The sequence below is a fragment of the Ursus arctos genome, unplaced genomic scaffold (genome assembly GCF_023065955.2).
Source record: "Ursus arctos isolate Adak ecotype North America unplaced genomic scaffold, UrsArc2.0 scaffold_19, whole genome shotgun sequence".
NCBI lineage: Eukaryota > Metazoa > Chordata > Mammalia > Carnivora > Ursidae > Ursus > Ursus arctos.
In genome coordinates, this window is record NW_026622863.1 from 6,274,902 (window position 1) to 6,297,086 (window position 22,185).

Below are 22,185 nucleotides of genomic sequence, written 5' to 3' on the forward strand. Positions count from 1 at the left end.
TTCTGTATGTGTGGCTAAAAACCGCAGCCTCCCATGGTGCCTGCCCACAGTGCCTCTCTCAGAGGTCGTCCCAGGGGCCCGTGTGTGTCCCCGCCTTTTGTACTTCTAAGACCGCTAGCGGCTGTGGGCTCGCATGCACACCTGCAGGTCCTGGATCCTGTCTGGGTGCTGCTCTAAAGCCCTTTCCCGGCCACTACCACTCTGGGAGTTTTTGCCTAGTTCCCGGCACAGGACACTTGCGCTCCCATGGTATATCACTTTCCAGGAGCCAGCTTATGGAGCCTCCCTCCCCCTTCTGTTTATCTCCCTGCAGATTCACGACTCCGTCCTTCGTGCCTTGGGACAGGAAGTGCTTTTCTGCTTGTAGAGATCCAGATATATATTCTTATACCTCAGGCTGATTTCGTGGGTGTTCAGAATGGTTTGGTAGATATCCAGCTAAATTCAGGGGACTCGTTGAAATGGGGTCCTCTACTCCTCTGCCATCTTGCCTCCTACCATGACATATACATATACTTCTGATTTAAAAATTGTATGTTTCACTTGAACATGATTCCTCTTTCTTAAATTATTGATGCGTTGCATTTGAAAAAGGTAATCAAATACTGACAAATATGAAATAATCACCTTTAAGACACTTGTTTGCTTATCTATAAGCATTTCTTTACATATTCTCTGCGAGCACAGTATAGCTTTATTGAGTGTCAAGCTACTACTAGTCTTAAGACTGTAGAGAGCACCAGTAGTATTTTAACTAAGTGGTCATGCTAGTAATGGAACTGTAGGTGCTTCATTGTGACACAGTGTTTAAGTGCATATCATGCATCTTGACTTCTTACCAAAATGATAAAACAGATCTACCTGTGAATAAACAATCAGACAAAGCCAAATTGTGGCTACTTATAAGACAGCTTGCCTGGGCTTTTAAAAAATGTAGCTATCAGAGAGAATTAGAAAATAAGTATGAATATAACTAGAGTAAGAAAGACTAAAGAGATATGACAATCAGGAGGATGGCAGAGTAGAAGGATCCTGAGGTCACTTTGTCACAGACACTCCAAGATAACAGCCTCATCAGAGCAATTAACTCCGAAAATGACCTGATGACCGACAGAACAGACTTTACACAGTTAATTGTAGAGAGGAGGCCACATCATAAAGAGTGGGATGTGCAGAGACATGGTTGGGAGTCAAACCCCCTATGAGACTAACCACAAAGGAGAGGGACACCATGAGCACAGAGAAGTGAGAGGATCAGACTCCATACCAGGCACCCCAGGCACAGGGTATCCACACTGCAAAGATGAATCCCTATAACATTGGGCTTTGAAAACCTGTGGGGCTTAATTTCAGTTTTTACAATCAGCAGGGTTTAGTTCTTACTTTAAAAATTAGTAGGTTGTTCTCTGAAAGAGCTGGTGGGTGATAAGAAACCAAGTTCCTGCCTTTAAAGAGCCAGCATAAGTAACATGGTTGAGATACAGCATAGAAGGAGCAGTTTGAAAAGCATTTGGGGTGTTCATAAAGGAAATTTATTTGTTAATGTCAGAATAGGTGCTGGAGGGACAGAGATCTTTAGGAGACTTCTCCAAGAACAAATGGTGGGTGTCATTTCTTTCCCCATACACAGCCTGGAAAGCTGCGATGGGACACTTGCAGAACCAGCACAAACACTCTCCACTTATCTTGCTAGCACCAAATGTCCTGCCCTTGTGTTCTCCTGGGGATCTGTCCCATCCAACCAGCTCCATTTAGCAGGCATGTCTCAAATACCTCCTGCCCTAATGTACCCTGCAAGTACTCCAGGCAAGGACTGACACCATTTTATAGTGACTCCTGCCCTGGAGAGTGGGGAAGATAACCACATACACGAGTGAGTCCACAGTCCCAAAGCTGAACTTTATAGCTAGCAGCTCAGAGTTGGTGCCTTGCCAGTGTGACTGCAGCGTTGGCAAACAGACTGGAGCCAGGCATCTGGTTTGACTGCCAGCCCCAAGCACTAATGAAAACCTGTCAGGGGACAAAGAAGGGAGACCACCTAGCAGGTGGGCTGAGGGCAGGCATCTGATAGCCGACACTTCCAGTACAACCCCAATGCAGCTGCAAACTGGCCCCTGAACAGCATAGAGGCCAAACCCTACTTGCTGCATCCACAACAGGCGAAGTGGGCCATTGCAACCGATAGGACTGAAGGCAAATATAGCTCAGTCATAATAGTAGGTCTCATGCAACCCACATAGGAGACACCTCTAAATAAAGCACCTTGTTTTAGTGAATAGGGGGCATTGTGCTTCTTCATAAGGCCACTCTTTTCAAGAGCAGGAGATGTAGCTGACTTTTCTAATGCATGGAAACAAACAGGCAAAATGAGATAGAGAAATATAACCTAAATGAAAGAACAGAACAAAACCACAACAAAAGAGGTAAATGAAATGGAAATAAGCAATATGTCTGATAAAGAACTCAAAGAATGGTCATAAAGAAACTCACTGGACTTGAGAAAAGAGTGGAGGCTTTCAGTGAGGCCTTCAACAAAAAGAAAATGTAAAAAAGAACCAGTCAGAAATGAAGTCAATAATTGAAATAAAAATACATTGAAGGGAATCAATAGAAGGTTAGAGGGGGCAGAAGAATGGATCAGAAACCTGAAAGACAGGATAAAGCAAAGCAACTTGGTTGAACAGCAAAAAGAAAAAAGTATAATAAAAAGTGATAATAAGTTAAGGAATTTCAGCGACATGGTCACATGTAATAATGGTCACATTATTGGGATCCTTAGAAGGAAAAGAGAGAGAGAAGGGGCAGAAACTTTATTTGAAGAAATAAAATGAAAAACTTCCCAAACCTAGGGAAGGAAACACATCCAGAACTGGGAATCACAGAGGGCCCCCAATGAAATTAACCTGAGGAGGTCCACACCAAGACACATAATTAAAATGGCATAAAGTAGTGACCAAGAATTTCAAATGCAATAAGAGAAAATAAAACAGTTACAAATAAGGGAACCCTCATAAGGCTATCAGCTGATTTTTCAACAGAAATTTTGCAGGCAAGAAGAGAGTGGCATGATATATGCAAAGTACTGAAAGGAAAAACCTGCAGCCAAAAATACTCTACCCAATAAAGTTATTATTCAAAATAGAAGGAAAGAGAAAGAGTTTACTAGAAAAAAGTTAAAGGAAGTTCATCACCACTAAACCAGCCTTCTAAGAGTCGTTAAAGGGAATTCTTTGAGTCGAAAGAAAAGGCCATATGCAAGAGTAAGAAAATTATGAAAGGAAAAAAATTCACAAGTAAATGCAAACACAGTAAATGCAGGAGATTGATCACTTATTAAACCAGCACAGAAGTTAAAGGAAAAAAGTAGTAAAATCAATTATATCTATAAAAATCAGTCAGTGGAGTCACAAAATAAAAGAATGTAATGTATGACATCATATACATAAAACATGGGGAGGAGGGAGTAAAAATTTGGTGCTTTTTGAATGGGTTCAGACGTAAGAGACCATCAACTTAATATAGACTATTGTATGCAAAAGATGTTATATGTGAACCTAATGGTGACCAGAAATCAGAAACTTGTAATAGATACACAGAAAATAAAGAGGGAGAAATCAAAGCATAAAACTAAAGAGGAAGATAAAAAGAAAGGAACAGAGAAGAACTATAAAAACAAGCATAATACAAGTAACAAAATGGCAATAAGTACATACCTGTCAATAAATTCCTTTAAATGTAAATAGACTAAATGCTCCCATCAAAAGACATAGTGTGACTGAATGGATAAAAAAGCAGGACCATCATCCATATGCTACCTACAAGAGACTCACAAAAGACCTAAAGACACATGTAAATTGATATTGTAGGGATGGAAAAACATTTATCATGCAAATGGAAGCAAAAAGAAAGCTAGATTAGCAGTATTTGTATCAGACAAAATAGACTTTAAAACAAAGAGACAAAGGGAACATAATGATGAAGGGAACAATCCAACAAGAGGGTATAACAATTCTAACTACTTATGCACCCAGCATGGGAGCACCTAAATACATAAAGCAACTATATAGACATAAATGAAGAAACTGAGAGGAATACAGTTATAGTGGGGGACGTTAATACCCCAGTTACATCAATGGATAGATCATTTGGACAGAAAATCAACAAGGAAACAGCAGCCTTGGATTATACATTGGATCAGATAGGCTTAACATATTCAGAACATTCCATCCAAAATAAGTGGAATACACATTCTTTACAAATGTTCATGGAATAGTCTCCAGGAGAGATCACATGTTATATCACCAAGGAAGTCTCAATAAATTCAAAAAGACTAAAATAGTATTATGCATCTTTTATGACCAAAACAGTATGAAACCAGGAAGTAATCACAAAAACAAAATCTGGAAAGGACACAAATACGTGGAGATTAAATAACATTCTACTAAACAATGAATGGGTCATCTGACAAAGAAAATAAAAAATTACACGCAGACAAATGAAAAGGAAAACATGGGGTGTCTGGGTGGCTCAGTCAGTTAAGCGTCTGATTCTTGGTTTTGGCTTAGATGGTGATGTCAGGGTCGTGAGATCGAGTCCTCTGCACTCACTGTAGAGTTTGAGATTCTGTCTCACTCTCCGTCTGCCCCCCTGTTCATGCTCCCTTTCAAATAAATAAATAAATCTTTTAGAAAAATGAGAACACAATGGTCCAAATTTGGGGGATAGAGCAAAACCTTTCTAAGAGGGGTGATTATATCAATGCAGGCCTACCTCAAGAAAAATTTCAAATAAACAATCTTTTCTTACAACTAAAGGAGCTAGAAAACGAACAAAGCCAGTAGAAGAAATAGTAAAGATTAGAGTAGAAATAAATGATAGAGACTGAAAAAAAACAGTAGATTAATGAATCCAGGAGGTGGTTCTTGGTAAATCTCAACAAAGTAGGTAAATCTTTAGCCAGACTTTAAAAAAGGGGGGGAGGGGAAGGACTCAAAATCAGAAATGAAGAAATAACAACCAATACCACAGAAATAGAATGGATTATAAGAGAATATTATGAAAAACTATATGCCAACAAATTGGACAAACTGGAAGAAATGGATAAATTCTTTGAAACATAAAACCTAACAAAACTGAAGCAGGGAGAAGTAGAAAATTTGAACAGACCAATTACTAGCAATGAAATTGACTCAGTAATCAAAAAACTCCCAACAATAAAAGTCCAGGACCAGGTGGCTGTCAAAGGTGAATTCTGCTAGACATTTAAACTACAGTTAACACTTATTCTTCTCAAACTATTCCAAAAAAATAGAAAATGAAGGAAAGCTTCCAAATTCATTCTATGAAGCAAGCAGTACCCCAAATACCAAAACCAGATAAAACCCTAAAAAGAATAAAACTGTAGGCCAATATCTCTAATGAACATAGATGCAGGAATCCTAAAGAAAATATTAGCAAACAGGGGCACTTGGGTGGCTCAGCCAGTTGAGAGTCTGCCTTCAGCTCGCGTCTGTGGTCCCAGGGTCCTGGGGTCGAGCCCTTCATTGGGTTCCCTGCTCAGCGGGGAGCATGAAATTTAGCTATTTACAACAACATGGAGGGATATAGAGGGTATAATACAAAGCAAAATAAGTCAGAGAAAGATAAATTCCATATGATTTTACTCATATGGAATTTAAGAAACACAGCAAATGAACAAACAAAAAAAGAGGCAAATAAACAAACAAAACCATACTTTTAAATGCAGATAACAAACTGGTGGTTGCCAGATAGGTGGAATAGCTGAAGGAGATCAGGAGTACACTTACCTGGATGAGCACTGAGTCACATTTGTTATTGAATCATCATATTGTACACCTGAAACTAATGTAATACTTTATGTTAATTATACTTCATTTAAAAAAAGAAAGAAGGAATAAAATGTTAAATTAGTCAACCAAAAATAAATGTGACACTCAAATCCAGTCCTTGATTGGGTAATGCATTAAAAATAAATCCTAAAAGGTATATTTTGAGTATAATTTGGTAGATTTGTTATAGCATATATTTTAGATAATTTAGTAGCAATATTAAATTCCTTGGATGTAGTAATAATGTTGTTCTATAGGCAAATGTCCTTGTTTTTAAGACATATTTTTGAAATGTTTAATGGTGGTGATTTTTGTAGTTTACTTTCAAAAAGTACAGAAAATATAGAGAATGCAAGCTAATTTTAGTAACTGGGGAATCAAGGTGAAGATTAAAATGTTTATTCATTGTAACGTCCTTTTAGTTTTTCTGTAGACCTGAAATTTTTCTAAATAAATTTTTTGGGGAATTTTGCTTTTAAAAATATAAATATATAGGTCTTTTCCCAGAAAGCTTCAAACATTTGATAGAGAATTACAAGTCCTTTCTTTGTGGGCATACGGTGTATGTGCTAACTCCCTGGATAATTTATCTTCTTATGTATATAAAGCATTACATTTTTTTTTTTATTACTAGCAAGGGAATTGTTTCCCTTTTGGAGAAATCCAAGGGTACTTATCACAGAATTATTAAAGTCCTTTTTACTTTTGCAATATTAAGGCATGAAGATGTGTTTAGAAAATTTCCATGTAAATTTAATAAACGTTTTGTTTCTAATTCTACTTGTTAATGGCAATGAAGTCATAGATTACATTAGGGAGAATTCTTAAAAAATTAAGCTGTCGATATTTTATCTTCAGAAACTTATATCTATCTCTTTTTGTTAATGCATGATATAAAATTATTAATTTTTAAAAATTTGAGTAACTTGATTTTTCTCATTGCATTGGTTTTCAGTCTCATTAACAATCTCATGAAACCTCACATCTGTTTGCATTTGTGTGTGTATGTACTGAGGGCTTAAAAAGATTTTATGCACATTTATATTTTATACACATGGAAGACTGTAATTTGGTGTTATTTAATTAATTAGATACAGTCAGTATTTTTTTATTAGAGACAATGAGGTGATTTCTTTGCAAAATACACTTTGAAATAGTTTTCTTGAATATAATATTACAGGTCCACTTTATAATTTTATTTTAAAGGAGGGAAGAAAAACTGACTAATATGTTTGACTTTTTAAAATGTCATTTATGGGGCGCCTGGGTGGCACAGTCAGTTAAGCATCTGACTCTTGGTTTTGGCTTGGGTCGTGACCTCAGGGTTCGGGCCTGGGATTGGGCCCTGCATCTGGCTCTGCACTCGGTGTCGAGTCTGCCTTGGATTCTTTCTCCCTCTCCTTCTGCCCCTCCCGCTCATGCTTTTGCTCTCTCTCTCTCTCAAAATGAATTAATTAAAAAAAATTTAAAAATAGTAAAATATTTATATGTCATGTTGCAGTTCCCAATGTACCAGTATTTAAAATTATAACTATATCACATTATATATAACTGTATATTTATTGTAATTAATATAAACATTTATATTTTATTGTTATGTAGTTATAATTAATATCATTATAAATATTTATTATTTTTGTTTACATGGTTCAGTTTAAAACTGTTTCTGAACCTACTCAATTACACAAAATCTGTTAAATGAATTTTGATTTATACTTTATGCTATATTAAAAAGTATTATGTAGTATTCTTTCATTTTTTGTTTCTAATATAGAGAAAAGCATGACTTTAAATTAGGGTTCAAATATGGAATTTAATTTTCTTTTTATATTTGAGAAAAGTGATTTTTTTAAAAGAGTATTGACTTGAAAGAGTATGTGTAGACCATCTAAACCATCTAGATCATATATATATATATATATATATATATATATATATGGAAATAAGAATGAACATCAAAGATTTGCAGCACTGTCCAAGGGAGAGAGAGTGGTAGACTTCCTGCAGGAAATCAGCCTATTTCCTCCTAGTGTTAGATTTGTAGCTGTTTTAGGAGTTGAGTGGAATAATAGGTGGCCCTAGCTAGTCTTGGTAATCAATCAGGTCACATGACTATTTCTACCAATATTGATTTTATTTTTCTTTAAGCTTGCTTGCAGGGAAATAATGCACTAATGACAGGATTCAAGTGTCCGATTTCTTTCACTGGTTTATATTTATAAGTATAAAATTCTAGTTTAGATATAATAGCAAGACTTAATATGGTAGAAATATCTGATCAACAGTAGCACATAGCTTGTGGTCAATAAATTCATAGATGAAATTTAAAGTTCTTTCATTTATTCATTTTTTAAAGTTGAAAGTATTCTTCAGATCATATTAAAACGTGAGTTGACATCCACAGAGCTTGTTAAAGAGAGTAGAATATTGCCAGATCGTGGTAGAAAATAGAGGAATTATTTTGGGTCACCAGATTCATTTTAAATCTCTGGAAAAGTGATACATGTAGACTGGTTGCCTAAATGTTTTTACTCACATACAACTATTCTTTTACTCTTCTGGTTTCTATTTTATTTGCAGAAGAACAGAGAAATAGGAAAAGTTCATTAAAATAGAAGAGCTCTTTATAGTGGGTGATTTATTCTGGAATATTTTTGTTTTGGTTAAATGCTTGTTGAAATTAGGGGTAGAGAATTATTTTAAAGACAATTTTGGAAAAACTTGATTTTGTTTTTGTTTTTAGATGAAGTAGGAATTGGAAACAGATTTCATTGAGCTCATTCTACCCAAAGTGTGCTGTTTCCTTCATGTGTCAGTGCCTGGTCCACTGTTACCTATGCCATGATTTGCCTCTGTTAAAACACTTGTGTAGCACATCAGACAGAAAAATACAGCATAGAGCAAAATCATGGTAGTCGTACTGTAGTACCTGCATATGGAGGGAGGAATAATGTTCTAATGACAGCCTACTTTTGTCTGACATTGACAGTGCTTTGTTAAAATGATCATTATTCCTTCTAGTACTGGTATATGAGGTCTGCAGTTGGAAGAGGAGGTAATTGTAGTATACTTTTTAAGGAGACAGGTGATGCTTTTTATCAAGTATGGATGATTGCCAGATATTTCTGTTAAGATTTAGTGAAACAATGAATAAGTTACTTTCATTTGCAGTAGTGGGTAACTCTCATTACTTTGGGTAACTCTCATCCATGGTGAAAAAGGAACTTAAAGACCGAAGAACATCTTAAGTTTGCTTAATGGTTAGATTTTAGCTGTTTTTTTTCTTTTTAAAAGCGAACAATATAAACAATGGTCGACTGACTTTAAACCAAGACCCAGGAGTGTAAAGCTGTGCCCAAATACATCATGTGTCATACTGGATGTGTGTTTATTTGAAGACATCCTTGACTAAAATGCCCACCCTGATATTATTAAACACATGGTAGAGCAAAGAAGGCATGTGCCTACTTTAATCTATCTTACCTTGAATCCATGTGGCCATTGCATAACCTAAAGGGATTGATACTAAAAATTGCCTCTACTGTATAGCAGCAAATTAAAAAAATCTTTTGGTAGATTTTTCCAATATAGAATATCCTTTAAAGTTTCAACCAAGTCAGTGTAGAAATATTGTATGCTATTTCTGAAGCAATTGGCTTACTTCCTTAAAAGAAGGAGAAATCAACACAAGTTTCATCATAGGATTTTTTTTTTATTGCAGCATTTCTACATCTGCTGGGAAAATGGAGTTTCACTGTTACAGAATTAGTAGACGTTGCCAGAACATGGGATTAGTCAGATAGTTAAATACTTAATTACCGAAAGCTCTGCTTCCTTTTCAAATGCATTTCCAATTTGTTTCATGAGTTATCTCTCTCACCCAGGCGCATTGATGATGACAAGGGAAGGACCCATGAGCTGGAGCACTCCGCTATAAAATGTATGAGAGGAATTCTCTACTGCTATATGCGTCAGGCCGATAAGGTAAAACACTGTAGTGTGAACTGGAATTCTCACATCATTCTGAAGGATTAATTTAGCCAGTATAGCAATAGCATCTTCTGAAGAAGAATGTACTTTCAAAAGGTAAAGCCACATCCTAGGGCTGTCTCGATAGGTTAAAACAGCCTCTTGCCTTCTCAGCCCAGGGTTTGAAATACTGAAATTGAAGAAACACCTTAAGCAAGAGGTGATTGAGAATTGTTATTTAGGCTTGAATTCGTTTGTATTTTGCCTCTGGTGTTTAACTGATAAAGACTCAGTTTCTCAGGAACGTTACAATATCCATAATTCTAACAAATATTATATTGCTTAAGAAAGTCCTTATCAAAATTCCTTTTGCACATGTGATTGCCCTGACTTACGTGAACTTCAGTTTATTTTTATTTATTTTTTAGATTTTATTTGTCAGAGAGAGAGCGAGAGAGTGAGCATGCACACAAGCAGGGGGAGTGGCAGGCCGAGGGAGAAGCAGGCTGCCTACTGAGCAGGGAGGGACTCAATCCCAGGACCCCGCTGAAGGTAGATGCTTGCTTACCCGACTGAGCCACCCAGGCATCCCTGAACTTCAGCTTAAAAATACTTCATCATTTACATGTAGATAGAACAGGAATGATTGGTTTAGAAAATAGCAAATTTTACAGGGTTATTGTGGAAATTAAAATAACATACATAATAGAAACTGTAAAGTTCTATGCAAATATAATGTGATATTTCTCCTACTTACCTACATCCCTGTGTCCTCAGGTCCTAATATATTAAGTGTCTGTGTATATCATGAGTGTGTCATAGGTCCCCAAGACCACCCCCAGGTTTGATGATTCATGAGCAAAGATGCACATCAGTAATTACACAGGCAGTTTTGATCACTTAATATTTTGTATGTTTTTATCTTGTGATTATTACATTAAGTTTTTGTGATTGCACATTTTCTTCTTAAGATCTGTATCTGAAGTCAAAACTAAAAAAAAAATAAATAAATAAAATTACATTTTGCCCTCAGAATGTGGCAACTAGAAAATGTTACCTGGTAGAAAAGGTAGATTTGTTCACCAGCTGTTAATAAAGATACGTAACAAACCTATAGTCGTCTGCTGAGATTTGACTGCAAATCATTATTATAAAGGGTTTTCATTTGTTGAAATGTCATATTGGTACACTTGAATTAAACTAGTACGTCATATATTTTGAAGTAATGTGATTAAAGGTTTTTTTTTTTTTTCCTGAGTTGTTTACTGTGAGAAGTTTACTGTTTATTTCACATTTATTATTTCATGAGCGCCTAACTTCTCTGAATTAACTTTTCTCTTAAGGAAGCATTGTGAGAGCCTTGAATTTCATGTTTACTAAACAAGCTGACAGATTTAAATTACTGTTGTTTATCAAAAGGAAGGAAATGATACAAAAAGTTCCTTGTGGCTTATTTAACCAATTGTTAATATCCCTTTCTAAATACCATTCAACCTTACTAACCAGTCTTCACATTTTTTTTTAATTTAAATTTTGTTAGTTAACATATAATGCGGTATTGGTTTCTGGAATAGAATTCAGTGATTCATCACTTACATACAACACCCAGTGGTCATCACTACACTTGCCCTCTTTAATACCCATCACCCATCTAGCCCATCCCCCACCACCTCCCTCCATCAATCCTCAGTTTGTTCTTTGTCATGAAGAGTCACTTATGGTATGTTTCCCTCTCTTTTTTCTTTTTCCCCTTTCCAAATGCTCATCTGGTTTTTTTTTTTCTTCAATTCCACATATGAGTAAGATCATATGGTATTTGTCTTTCTCTGACCAATCTTCACAATTACCTTTTCTTTTGAATACAGCTTGAATGGGACTTAAGATGTCTTGAATTTTTTTAATTATAAAGGATTAGCATTTCTTTCCTTTACTTAGTTATGATGCTAGACAATTAAAGTAAGTATGGGGGTATCTGTGTGGCACACTCCGTTAAGCATCTGCCTTCAGCTCAGGTCATGATCCAAGAGTCCTGGGATAGAGCCCTGCATCAGGCTCCCTGCTCAGTGGGAAGCCTCCTTCTCCCTCTGCCTCTGATGCTCCTTCTGCTTGTGTTCTCTCTCTCTCTCTGACAAATGAACAAAATCTTTAAAAAAAAAAGAGTAAGTGTGAGTTGTAAGAAGGTATGGAGCACATTAGGATTAGGTATTTATGCATACCACAAAATATAGGTTTTACAGATTTTAAAGCAGTTTTTATTGTTGTAATCTTTTTTTTTTTTTTTTAAGAGAGAGGGTATGCACTGTGTGTGAGTGGGGAGATGGTGCAGAAGGAGGGGGAGGGAGAGAGAATCTTAAGCAGGCTGCCTAGCTCAGAGACTGACACAGGGCTTGATCTCACAACCCTGAGATGATGAACTGACCTGAAATCAAGAGTCGGACACTTAACCGACTGAGGCACCCAGGTGACCCTATAATCTTTCTTGATCCCCATAACTTTTTAGAGTAGGAATGGAGAATATTATCATAATTCACATATGACTGTGAGGGAGTGACTCTGAGATTAGATTTAATCACACACAGACAGCTCATTGCCTCCTACCAAACCTTTACCTCGTTGATGTTCACAATTTCCGTCATGATTATGCAGTAGTAGGGAATGTTACCGTATTTTAAAATGTGAGATATATATCTTTTGCCTTTTTCTTAAAACTAAAATGAAGCATATTTGTAGTTAGCATTTGCTGTTTGACCCTAAGGTTCATCTTCTTTGTCTTCTGAAGTAAAATCATGACATGCTTCTTGATACATGTTCTAAAAGTACTATCTAAAAGAGATATTTTAATTCATTACGCATTTGAGTGAACAGAGTTGTCCTTGATTTGCAGAGTGTAGAGCAATCTGATTTCTGTTATCGTCTTGCCATTTGTTTTAATGCCTACTTATTCACATTAGGTATTTTTTTAATCTCCAAATGTTCATATACCCGTTCTTTCATTTACTCTATTTTCTAATATTCCCTAAGGAGAAGCATTCAGAATTTTTCAAAATAAATTCAATTTGCATTTAGTATTTTGGAAGGCACAGATTTCCTTTAAAATGGGCTATGAATGTTGCTGTCCCTAGCTATCTACATAAAAAATTTATTTGTCTAAAATGTTACCGAATAGTTTCTAGTTCATGAAAAATCATTAAAATTTTATAAAATTTATTCTTCCAGCATTTCTTTATGGGATTTTTTTTTTACCTAAATGCTATGTTATTTTATAAATTAAGAATGGATTACAAAATGCTCACCTTTTCCTAAGTGATTAGCTGTTTATTCACAATGATATAAGTTTCCAGGAAAAATCTAAATAAAATACAAGCAGAGAAAACATTATTCTAGATTTTTTTTGGTCTAGAAAATTTTGCTTTAATCATTCTTTATTTTTACTTGCCAGATGTCAGACATATAAAATACTGATTAATGTCCCCTTATTTTTGACTGATTTCAAGCATAGTTGTCTATAATTCACATACAATATGCCCCATTAATTTTCAAAGCTTCTATAGTTGGGTCTTATTTTTTTTCTGAAATTTGAAATTATTTGTCTTTTAACAGCTGTAAAATTCAAAGCATGGTTACATAATTTCCCATTTGAGTATCTTTAATCATTTAATAGTTGCTTTTCCCCTGGCACAGTGATTGAATATAAATTCTCACGCTGGGTACTTGTGTGTCTTGAAGACAAATGACAAACACTGCGTTGTCAACTGTAGCAATAACTTTACTAAACTGATAAAACCTTGTCCTTTTGGATCTTTATCAGATAGGCAGAATGTATTTTAACTTAACCATATTTTTATCTAAGCGCCCAGACTAATGTTCAACACCTTGAGATAATAGTGGGAAAGGAGTGACCACATTGATTTCTATTTGTGTAGTCTAAGACTGTGACTGCAGTTTTAGATACTGAGAAGGAATAGCCTTCTCACCTTCTCTGATAATACTCAATGGCTTGGTCACTGTATACATGGAAGATATATATCCCTACCTTCATCCTTACCCTCTCATTCTTGATTATCTACTGGTAGGGCCTAGCTTTCATTCTGTTGACTTGATTGACAGGAAGGGCTGTGTATTTGTTTGTGGGGTATTGGCAGGACACTTGGGGGCAGGGGGGTGGTGCAAAGGTGTATTAGCCCTGTAGCACAGCACTGTCCAGTGAACTTTCTGTGATGATAGACATGTTCTGTATTAATGTGTTGAACAATGCAGCAGCTACCAGTCACATATGGCTACTGAGTATTTGATGTATAGTCAGTGTGACTGAGGGACTGAATTTCTAAACTTTGTTTAATCGTAGTTTAGTTGGTTGTGTAGTTAGTGGCTACCATGTTGGATAGTGTAACTTCTGGAGGCTTATAAGATAGTGAGAGACACAGACAACTAATAAAAAGAAAAGAGAAGTTATTGAAGGATAAGCACCCTGATATGGAGTCCAGAAGAAGGAATTTAAGGAACAGTTCAGAAGGGACTTTATAAAAGAAGATGTTTTTTGGAGATAGAATTTTAAGGATGAGAAGAAATTTGAAGGTGAAGTAAAGAATATGGTTCTATGTACTTCATTAGCCAAGTGAAACAGTGCAAGGTCATACGTAAGGTTGCAGATATTATCATCACATATATTTTCAAAGAAAGAAAAAATTATTCCATTTACATATAGCTATGTGTTATGCTATTCATTCTCTGTTTTTATTCATCTCATACTTCCAGGGGCTAGCACAGTGCTTGACACATGATTGGTATCAGTAACTATTCACTGAATTGAATTAACAGGCCCTAAGAAAGGAGATGGATTTCTTTTTTCGGTCCTTGGAGTTTGTTAGATCACTTAGTATTTACTCAGTGTTCTAAAATGGTTAAACTTTATATGCAGTTAATAAGTAGAAGTTTGTCCTCTGTTCTCTTGGAATCAGTGCCTTAGTAAGGATAGTATATGTGGCAAAGGAAATGAATACCCGTTGATAGGAACGTAGGTTACAATTTGTGATCTTCAGAGAAAGAAATAGCATTTGAAGTTTTGAACACTTACTGAGTTAGAATGTGGTCCGAATCACTTTTTCATTGAGTGTCATGGAAGCATTTCCAAATGACAGTACAGTGGGATGTAATCCCTGCAATCCTGTCCCACAGAGTAAACTATTATTTGACCCTAAAATAAAATGAATATAAAATAATTGCAAAAGCTGTTGCTACCATATTCACAAGCTCCCTATTACACTTGATTTGCTACTGAAACATCAAATAAATATTCAACAATCATGTTAACTATTAAGTTAGTAGTTATGTCAGTTTTGTTGGAGTTCTGTTTCTTTAGAAAAAGTAATATATCTGCTTTGCTCTGTACTCTGTCTTTAGGCTATGGCTTTCCTCATTAAAAGGTCTCATGAAAAATAATTTAAAATCTCTAAAGTTTGATGATAATGTGCGTTAGTAGTACTATTTGAATTGTGTGTTTGATTCCAGGTCCAGCAGTTTAAGCAGGACCCGCGCCCAGCAACCTGTCTTCACTCTGTTTTCAATGTGCACACAGGAGATGAGGTCCTCTCCTCTGAGGAATATGGTCATCTTCAGGTAAAAGGAGAAGTCTCTAAGTTTTCTTCTTCTCTGTGCAGACTCTACATCATAGAAGATTTGAGGCTACTTCCAAGTTTTGTAAAGTAGATTTCATGAATTGTTCGAAACAGAAGTAGGAAACCAACCCTACAATGAGGAAGGGAAATGGTAGACGCCAGGGCCGAGCTTGTTATGGAGACTGAGCATCAGCTCACACTGAGGTCTTGGTCTGTAAGCAGAAAAGAGCAACGGGATAGTTTCTACTAGTGTTCCTACCTCAAAGAAGATTGTGCTTATTCGAATTTAGAAGAATGTCAACATTTAGGGACTACGGAAGAAAAGACAGTTGGCAGTGATATAGCAGCAAATCAGAAATTTTTGTTACATGACAGTTCAGTTTGATGTATCCACCTTCAACAAAGCGATAAGCGTACCATTAAAATGTGATTCCAGCAGGCATTTCTGGAGTCTATAAATTTTGTCTCATATATTCTATTAAATTTTGTACCTAGGCCAAGAATGCACTGTAGGGTTTTACGTTTTGTTTTCACTTTTCTCTTACATCTGTGTATTGCTTTTAGCTGGCCATCCTGTTGCCTTGTTTTTAGGATACAAATATTATATATGCTATTTAATGAGTTTTCTTCCTGCTCATCATTTGGCTCTGCTGTCTTTAGGACAGAATACTTATTATTCATATATTCTTTACTAAAATAGGAGTATGTCCTTTTTATAGTCCCACTCTGTCTAAACATCTGAAATGTCTTACTTTAGTATGAATCCTCCAGTCATAGAAAGTACAGTGTCCCCATTTCTATGCAGAAGAAGCTCTTACACTTATTTGTAACCAGTTCCTTGGAGAATTAGTATTATATGAATATGTGGTTACTTAACCTCCTCTTATAATTATGATATAATTAGGTTTTATGTACCTTTTGCTTTGACAAATATATTTACTGTCTGAAATAGGGTTTTCAGAAGATAATGGCTCATTTATTTTGTATCCCAGAATTTAAGTTTAGTGCCTGCCTCCCAGTAGGTTTTAAATAAATGCTGGTCGACCTGTTACTTGGCTGTTTCTGTACAATTTGCCACTTAATGATACTTTTTCACAGAAGCATCCTGCAAGTCAGAACAGAGGGCTCTTGGAGGTGTAGCTGTAAATAGCTGTCCATAGCAGTGACATTTCTTTGATGTCATTTCTGACAGGCCAGTGTCAGTGCTGTAAGAAAATATTTGGGTGAGCCTGGCAGTGGTTTGAAGCTCTTCTCTACCATGTTCTGAGAAGGGTCACTCAAAAGTTTATGTCAGTCTAAAAAACCCAATACCAGAATCTTGTATCTTTGGGTCTGGCTCACTTGGACCTTGACAACACTCAGACGCCTCCTGGACTTTGCTGAAAAGTCAGGAGGCATCCTAGACAGCTCTGCTTCCTGAGAGACCCGCCAGCATTGCCAGGCCATGGTGGTGGTGTTAGGTAGTTTTGCAATACGCATCTTTGCTGCAAGAATTTTCGCTGCATGTATTTTCACCGCATAACTAATTGGCTGTAAGGCAATTTTACTTTGAAAGATAAAATCACAAAAAAATAAAAGGACATTAAAAAGGACATAGTATAACATGAAAAATGAACGACAAAATTAAGAAGACTTTATTATGAAATACAGAACACTAAATATATTTAAAATGTGTGTAAATTCATGGCAATATTGTGCAAATAACTGATTTTATTTTTTGGATTTTACCTAAGCATTTGTTTTCAAGGTCTTTGGTTCAGAGTAATACATTTTTCTTCTTTGCTTGTTGATTTGTGTCCTCATTTGGCATTACACTTTTTCTTTTTTCACTAAAATTTCTTCCTTCATTAAGAGGGGTATCACTTTCCAAATACTAGGATGCATATTTGTAACTGAACTTTGCATTGCATTGTGAATGTCATCTACACTGTTGTTTGTTTGTTCTTGGCATATTGTCACATGTCTGTTCATAGACACTTCATAGTTCTGTAGGCAATGTAGGTTCAAATGTCTGCATCATTGTAGAGACCATTATGAGGGCTAAGATTTTTAATATAATATAGAAAGTATGAATTACAAAAAGATACTTATAAAAATATAAGATTTATATAATATAAAAGTGGGAGTTTCACATCAATGGAAAAATGAAACCAAACTGTCAAATCAAACTGTCAACCAGTTATTTTTTTTATGTTTTATGGCAAAATTGCCTTATGGCCAACTGGTGATGTGGAGAAAATGTACACACTGAAAAATGTTTGTGGTTAAGTGTTTATAGCAAAGGTGTCTAAGGCAAAGATGATTAGGCCAAATACCCAGCACACTTGGTAGCACAGGGCCACTTTGTCCAAGGCCTCTCGGACACAAATAATTTTCTGCCCCCACTTTCTCTCAGTTACTCAGTAAGGATTGGAAGAAAGTCAGGGAAGACACGAGCCACCAAGGCTATTAGTGGGTAATAATCTTCTGGATTAGAATCACACCGGGACAAAATTACATTGTGCTTTCTAGTTGATTTTAACTTAAATTACCATTTCCTAGCTAAACGAAAATATTTTTACTGCTACCTGTGTATTTATTTATTATATAACAGCCTGATTGAGATATAATTCACAAAACATACAATTCACCTATTTAAAGTGTACAATTCAGTGGTTTTTATTATAGTCAGAGTTGTGCAACCACTATCACAGTTAATTTCAGAACATTTTCATTACTCCATAAAGAAATCTGTGCTCATTAGCAGTCACTCCCCATCTCCTCGAAAGCCCCCTGCCCTAGGCGATCACCAGTCTACTTCCTATCATTATGAATATTCCTATTCTGTAAATTTCATATACATGGAATCATATAATATATGGTCTTTTGTGACTGGCTTTTTTCATTTAGCATATTCAAGGTTTGTATATGTTGTAGTATTTATCTTTTACTACTTATTTAGTTGACACAATTTATACATCCCATTCAGGCTTCTGTGAGAGTCTTTTTTGTTGAAGTGGACATTATTGTCTTCATTTTTTTTGTTTATATCATATAATGTCTATCTTTAATAGACAAACTAAAAGAAGAAAATGACTCATTTGCTTATAAAACTCACTTGCTCATAAATATATTTTATATGCTATACCATTGATTAAAATATGTCCCTGCAGTTGCTTACATAAATTCTGCATTCTCTGAGAATAATACTGTTTTCAAGATGCACTCCCTGTTGTTTATGGTGCACTGGCAAAGTCCTAATGTCTTACTTGCCAAATAACTTTTTCATTTACATACATTTGAGATGAAGTGACATTACTTAGCTGCCTGTGGGGCAAAACTACTTCAAAGTAGAGTACTTTAGACCCAGACTTTGAAAATAATCTTAGAAAACAAATGTTATAGAAACAGTTGCTAACAGTTCTCTTTGCAGCCATTTCCCTAATCAGGTATTAACCACCACAGTAAATTTGAGGATTTTAGAGTTTTATAATCAAAGCTGGGATTTTATGATGAGCTAAATACTCAGCTCCTTTATTTCACAATAGGAAAGGCAGTAGTTTTTATTTGCCACTATTAGAGCAAATGACTGGTAATTTTAGCTCTTACATATAATTTCATAACATAGTCTTTTTGTTATTTCCTTTAAACTTTTAATGTTGTTTGTTTTCAGATAAATACAGTGTCACTCTATCTCCTTTACCTTGTGGAAATGATTTCTTCAGGACTCCAGATTATCTATAACACTGACGAGGTATGAATTGCCCAAATTTTCTAGTACTAAATTTCATCTCTGAGAATATTTTTTCTTTTACTTTTTAAAACTTAGCTTTAGTTTTATGAAAATGGCTTATTCATATAATCAGATACTGGATTTTGGATGTTGGATCAAGAATCTTTATATTAAAGTGCAAAATGCACTTTATATTAAAGTGCAAAACACTTTAAAAATGAATGAAATATATGACCGATTATAAAACTTTACACCTATGAAAGCTCTGCTTCAGGTGATCTGAATGAAATAAAAACTTGTAACTTTCAGAAAATTTTAGTAACAATGAAAATAAAATAGCATTTGCAGATTTTCTTAGTGTTATGATGTCTTTTTTGCATATCGTTGCTCTTTGTAACCCATCCTTTTAAAAGTAAAAAGATACTTTTATCATATTATTTTTATTATGGGACCTTAGTGAGGTTCTTAATGTTTTTAAAAAATAAATACAATGTTCTTATTAGGAAATTTGAAAAGAATTTATATCCCAAAGATGAGAAGCATTCCTTTCATAGGCGCTAATGCTTGAACAGACACACACAGACATATGCTGATACATTTCCAAATATGCCATAGTGAGAGCAAAAAGTTATTCTTATTGAAATGGCACATACAATGAGACTCCATCAAAGAGTAGGTATGCTGTATATGCTTGTTATTATTTCTCTCCTGTGATCCATGCAGGGAGAACAAATGTATCATGTAATTAACACCCAGATCATCATTGGACTGCAGTGAGGGTACTGTGATACTGGTATATGTAGTCTTGTCCTTTAATAGTTTGTAGTCTTTTACATCCTTTCAGTTGTGCTTTTTTAATAGTAAGTAAGGTCTATTTGTTTATTTATTTATTTTTAAGATTTTATTTATTTATTTGAGAGAGAGAGAGAGCACCAGCAGAGGGAGGGGCAGAGGGAGAGGGGGAAGCAGACTCCCTGCTAAGCTCCCTGAAGGCTTAGTCCCAGGACCCTGGAATCATACCTTGAGCTGAAGGCAGGCTCTTAACTCACTGAGCCACCCAGGCGCCCATGTAAAGTCTATTTAGATGTGCAGATAACCAGTAAAGAAGAAATTAATAATACGTATGGTTTCTTTTGTTTGATTCATCAAAGAATTACATGTTTTTATTTCATCCAAATAGTTCTGTTTTTATAATATGTGAAATAGTGGTATTCAATGATCTGGGAAGGTGTGGAAGACTCCTATTTCAGACCAATTTAGCTCCTCTTAGAAACTCCAAAGCACTGGGAGAAGTATCCAGCACAACATAGTATGATAACCATTATATTAAGCAACAGCTAACATTGACAGTTGCAAGTGACTTCCCATTAATGTTACTGATGGCAGTGGTGAAATTGCCTTGGTTAGCAGTAGCATTGTTTTGTTTGGTATTTTATTTTCATTTTTAATTTTTAACATTTTGTTTTTTGCTTTCTCAGTATCTACCATAGTTCATTTTATTTATTTTTTATTTTTTTATTTTTTAAAGATTTTTATTTATTTATTTGAGAGAGAGAGTACAAGCTGCAGAGAGAGGCAGAGGGGGAGGGAGAGGCAGACTCCCCGCTGAGCAAGGAGCTTAGGATCATGACCCTAGCCAAAGGCAGACCAACTGAGCCACCCAGGCACCACATACCATAGTTCATTTTAAATCTTCAGATGTCAACTGACAGTTCTCAAAAATGTGATACTGCTTTAACCTTTCTATTCTTTTTTTGTATGATTTGAATATATTTAAGCAAGTTTGGTATCTTCTTTTTAAGCTTTATTTTCTGGTTGTTTTTTTTTTTTTTTCTTGTTGATGTTTTTTTCTTACCCTTACCGTTTTTATTTGGTAGGTATAAAATTTTTATGTGGTAATTTCAATAGGCCTTTAACATGTACACTTAAAATTCTAGAATAATAAAATGTGTTATTGGGGCTCACCATCTCTTTCTTTGATTTTTTTTGTATACTGTGTCAGGAATTATATGGAGAAGCAGTATTTGGGCCTGCATAGAATCTTTCAGGGAATGAAATTCCTTTTATCTAGGTGTTCAGGGGAATGAATCCTTTGAAAGGTGGTATGACTTGGGACCATTTCGTTTTTTAATTGTACATTATACCCTGAATGGCAAGTTCACAGTCCTGTCTCTTTTCTTTATTCCCAACCACTTCACATCTCAGGGCAACCCAAGGACCTGGGAAAGAAGTGGGAATACCACTCATTTCTTTCTCTCCTCACTGTCAAATTTTTTATTTGCCCAAATCCTAATCTTTTTAGGATTGAAGGATACAGAGCTCACACACACAACACACATACGTAATATACATATTATATTGTCAGCACTTTGGTTTATTTTTTAATAAATCATTTTCCTTAATTTACAGCTTATCATCATATCTTTACTGATTCTCTTGTTTTTATAAATTTTGTACACACATTGTTTTTCCTTCGGGAGAAGGCCATTGTCTTAAGGGTACCCCTCCTAAGGTACTGTCAAAATATTGAGTGCCAGTGTTAGCGCTCATGAGCCTTGCTGGGGAACATATTTCCTAAAGGCAGGAACAGTATTGGATGCTCATTTTCTAATGTCTTTCATTGCCCACACATGTGTCATGTTTTGTGGCTACCCAGTCTCAACTGGTGTCTATAGAAGTATTGCTGTGCACATTTGCAATATTGGATTTTTATTAAAATGGAAACTGTGAAAGAGGCATACTTCTATAGTTCTTCCCTTGCACTCTTACTTGCTTTCTCTTCTTTATCTGGAAAGAAACCCATAATGTATGTTAAAGTTACAAATTTTAATAAAAGTTTATAGGTATTATATATATATGTATATATATATATATATATATATAGTCATCTGAAAAGACATAATTCTTTAATAAGGGATTTTTTAGACTTTGGTGACCCCACAACTATAAGTTTTAAAGAGTACTTTGAAAGTGAAGACATGTAAGATTGAAATTTTGTCTTCTCTTTCTACATTTTGGATTTGCTTTTATTTTTAATTAA

At 35.3% G+C, this 22,185-nt stretch overlaps 1 protein-coding gene across 5 annotated transcripts in view; it reads left to right on the plus strand.

Annotated features, from left to right (window-relative positions):
* PHKB (phosphorylase kinase regulatory subunit beta) overlaps positions 1 to 22,185 on the plus strand; it is a 212,737-nt gene that overhangs the window by 39,017 nt on the left and 151,535 nt on the right. For all 5 annotated transcript variants that reach the window (XM_048223672.2, XM_044382543.3, XM_057313882.1 and 2 more), the window contains exons 4-6: positions 9,734 to 9,833; positions 15,327 to 15,434; positions 19,086 to 19,166. In XM_048223672.2, the coding sequence (XP_048079629.1) occupies positions 9,734 to 9,833; positions 15,327 to 15,434; positions 19,086 to 19,166 (289 nt within the window). The remainder of the gene's footprint in view (positions 1 to 9,733; positions 9,834 to 15,326; positions 15,435 to 19,085; positions 19,167 to 22,185) is intronic.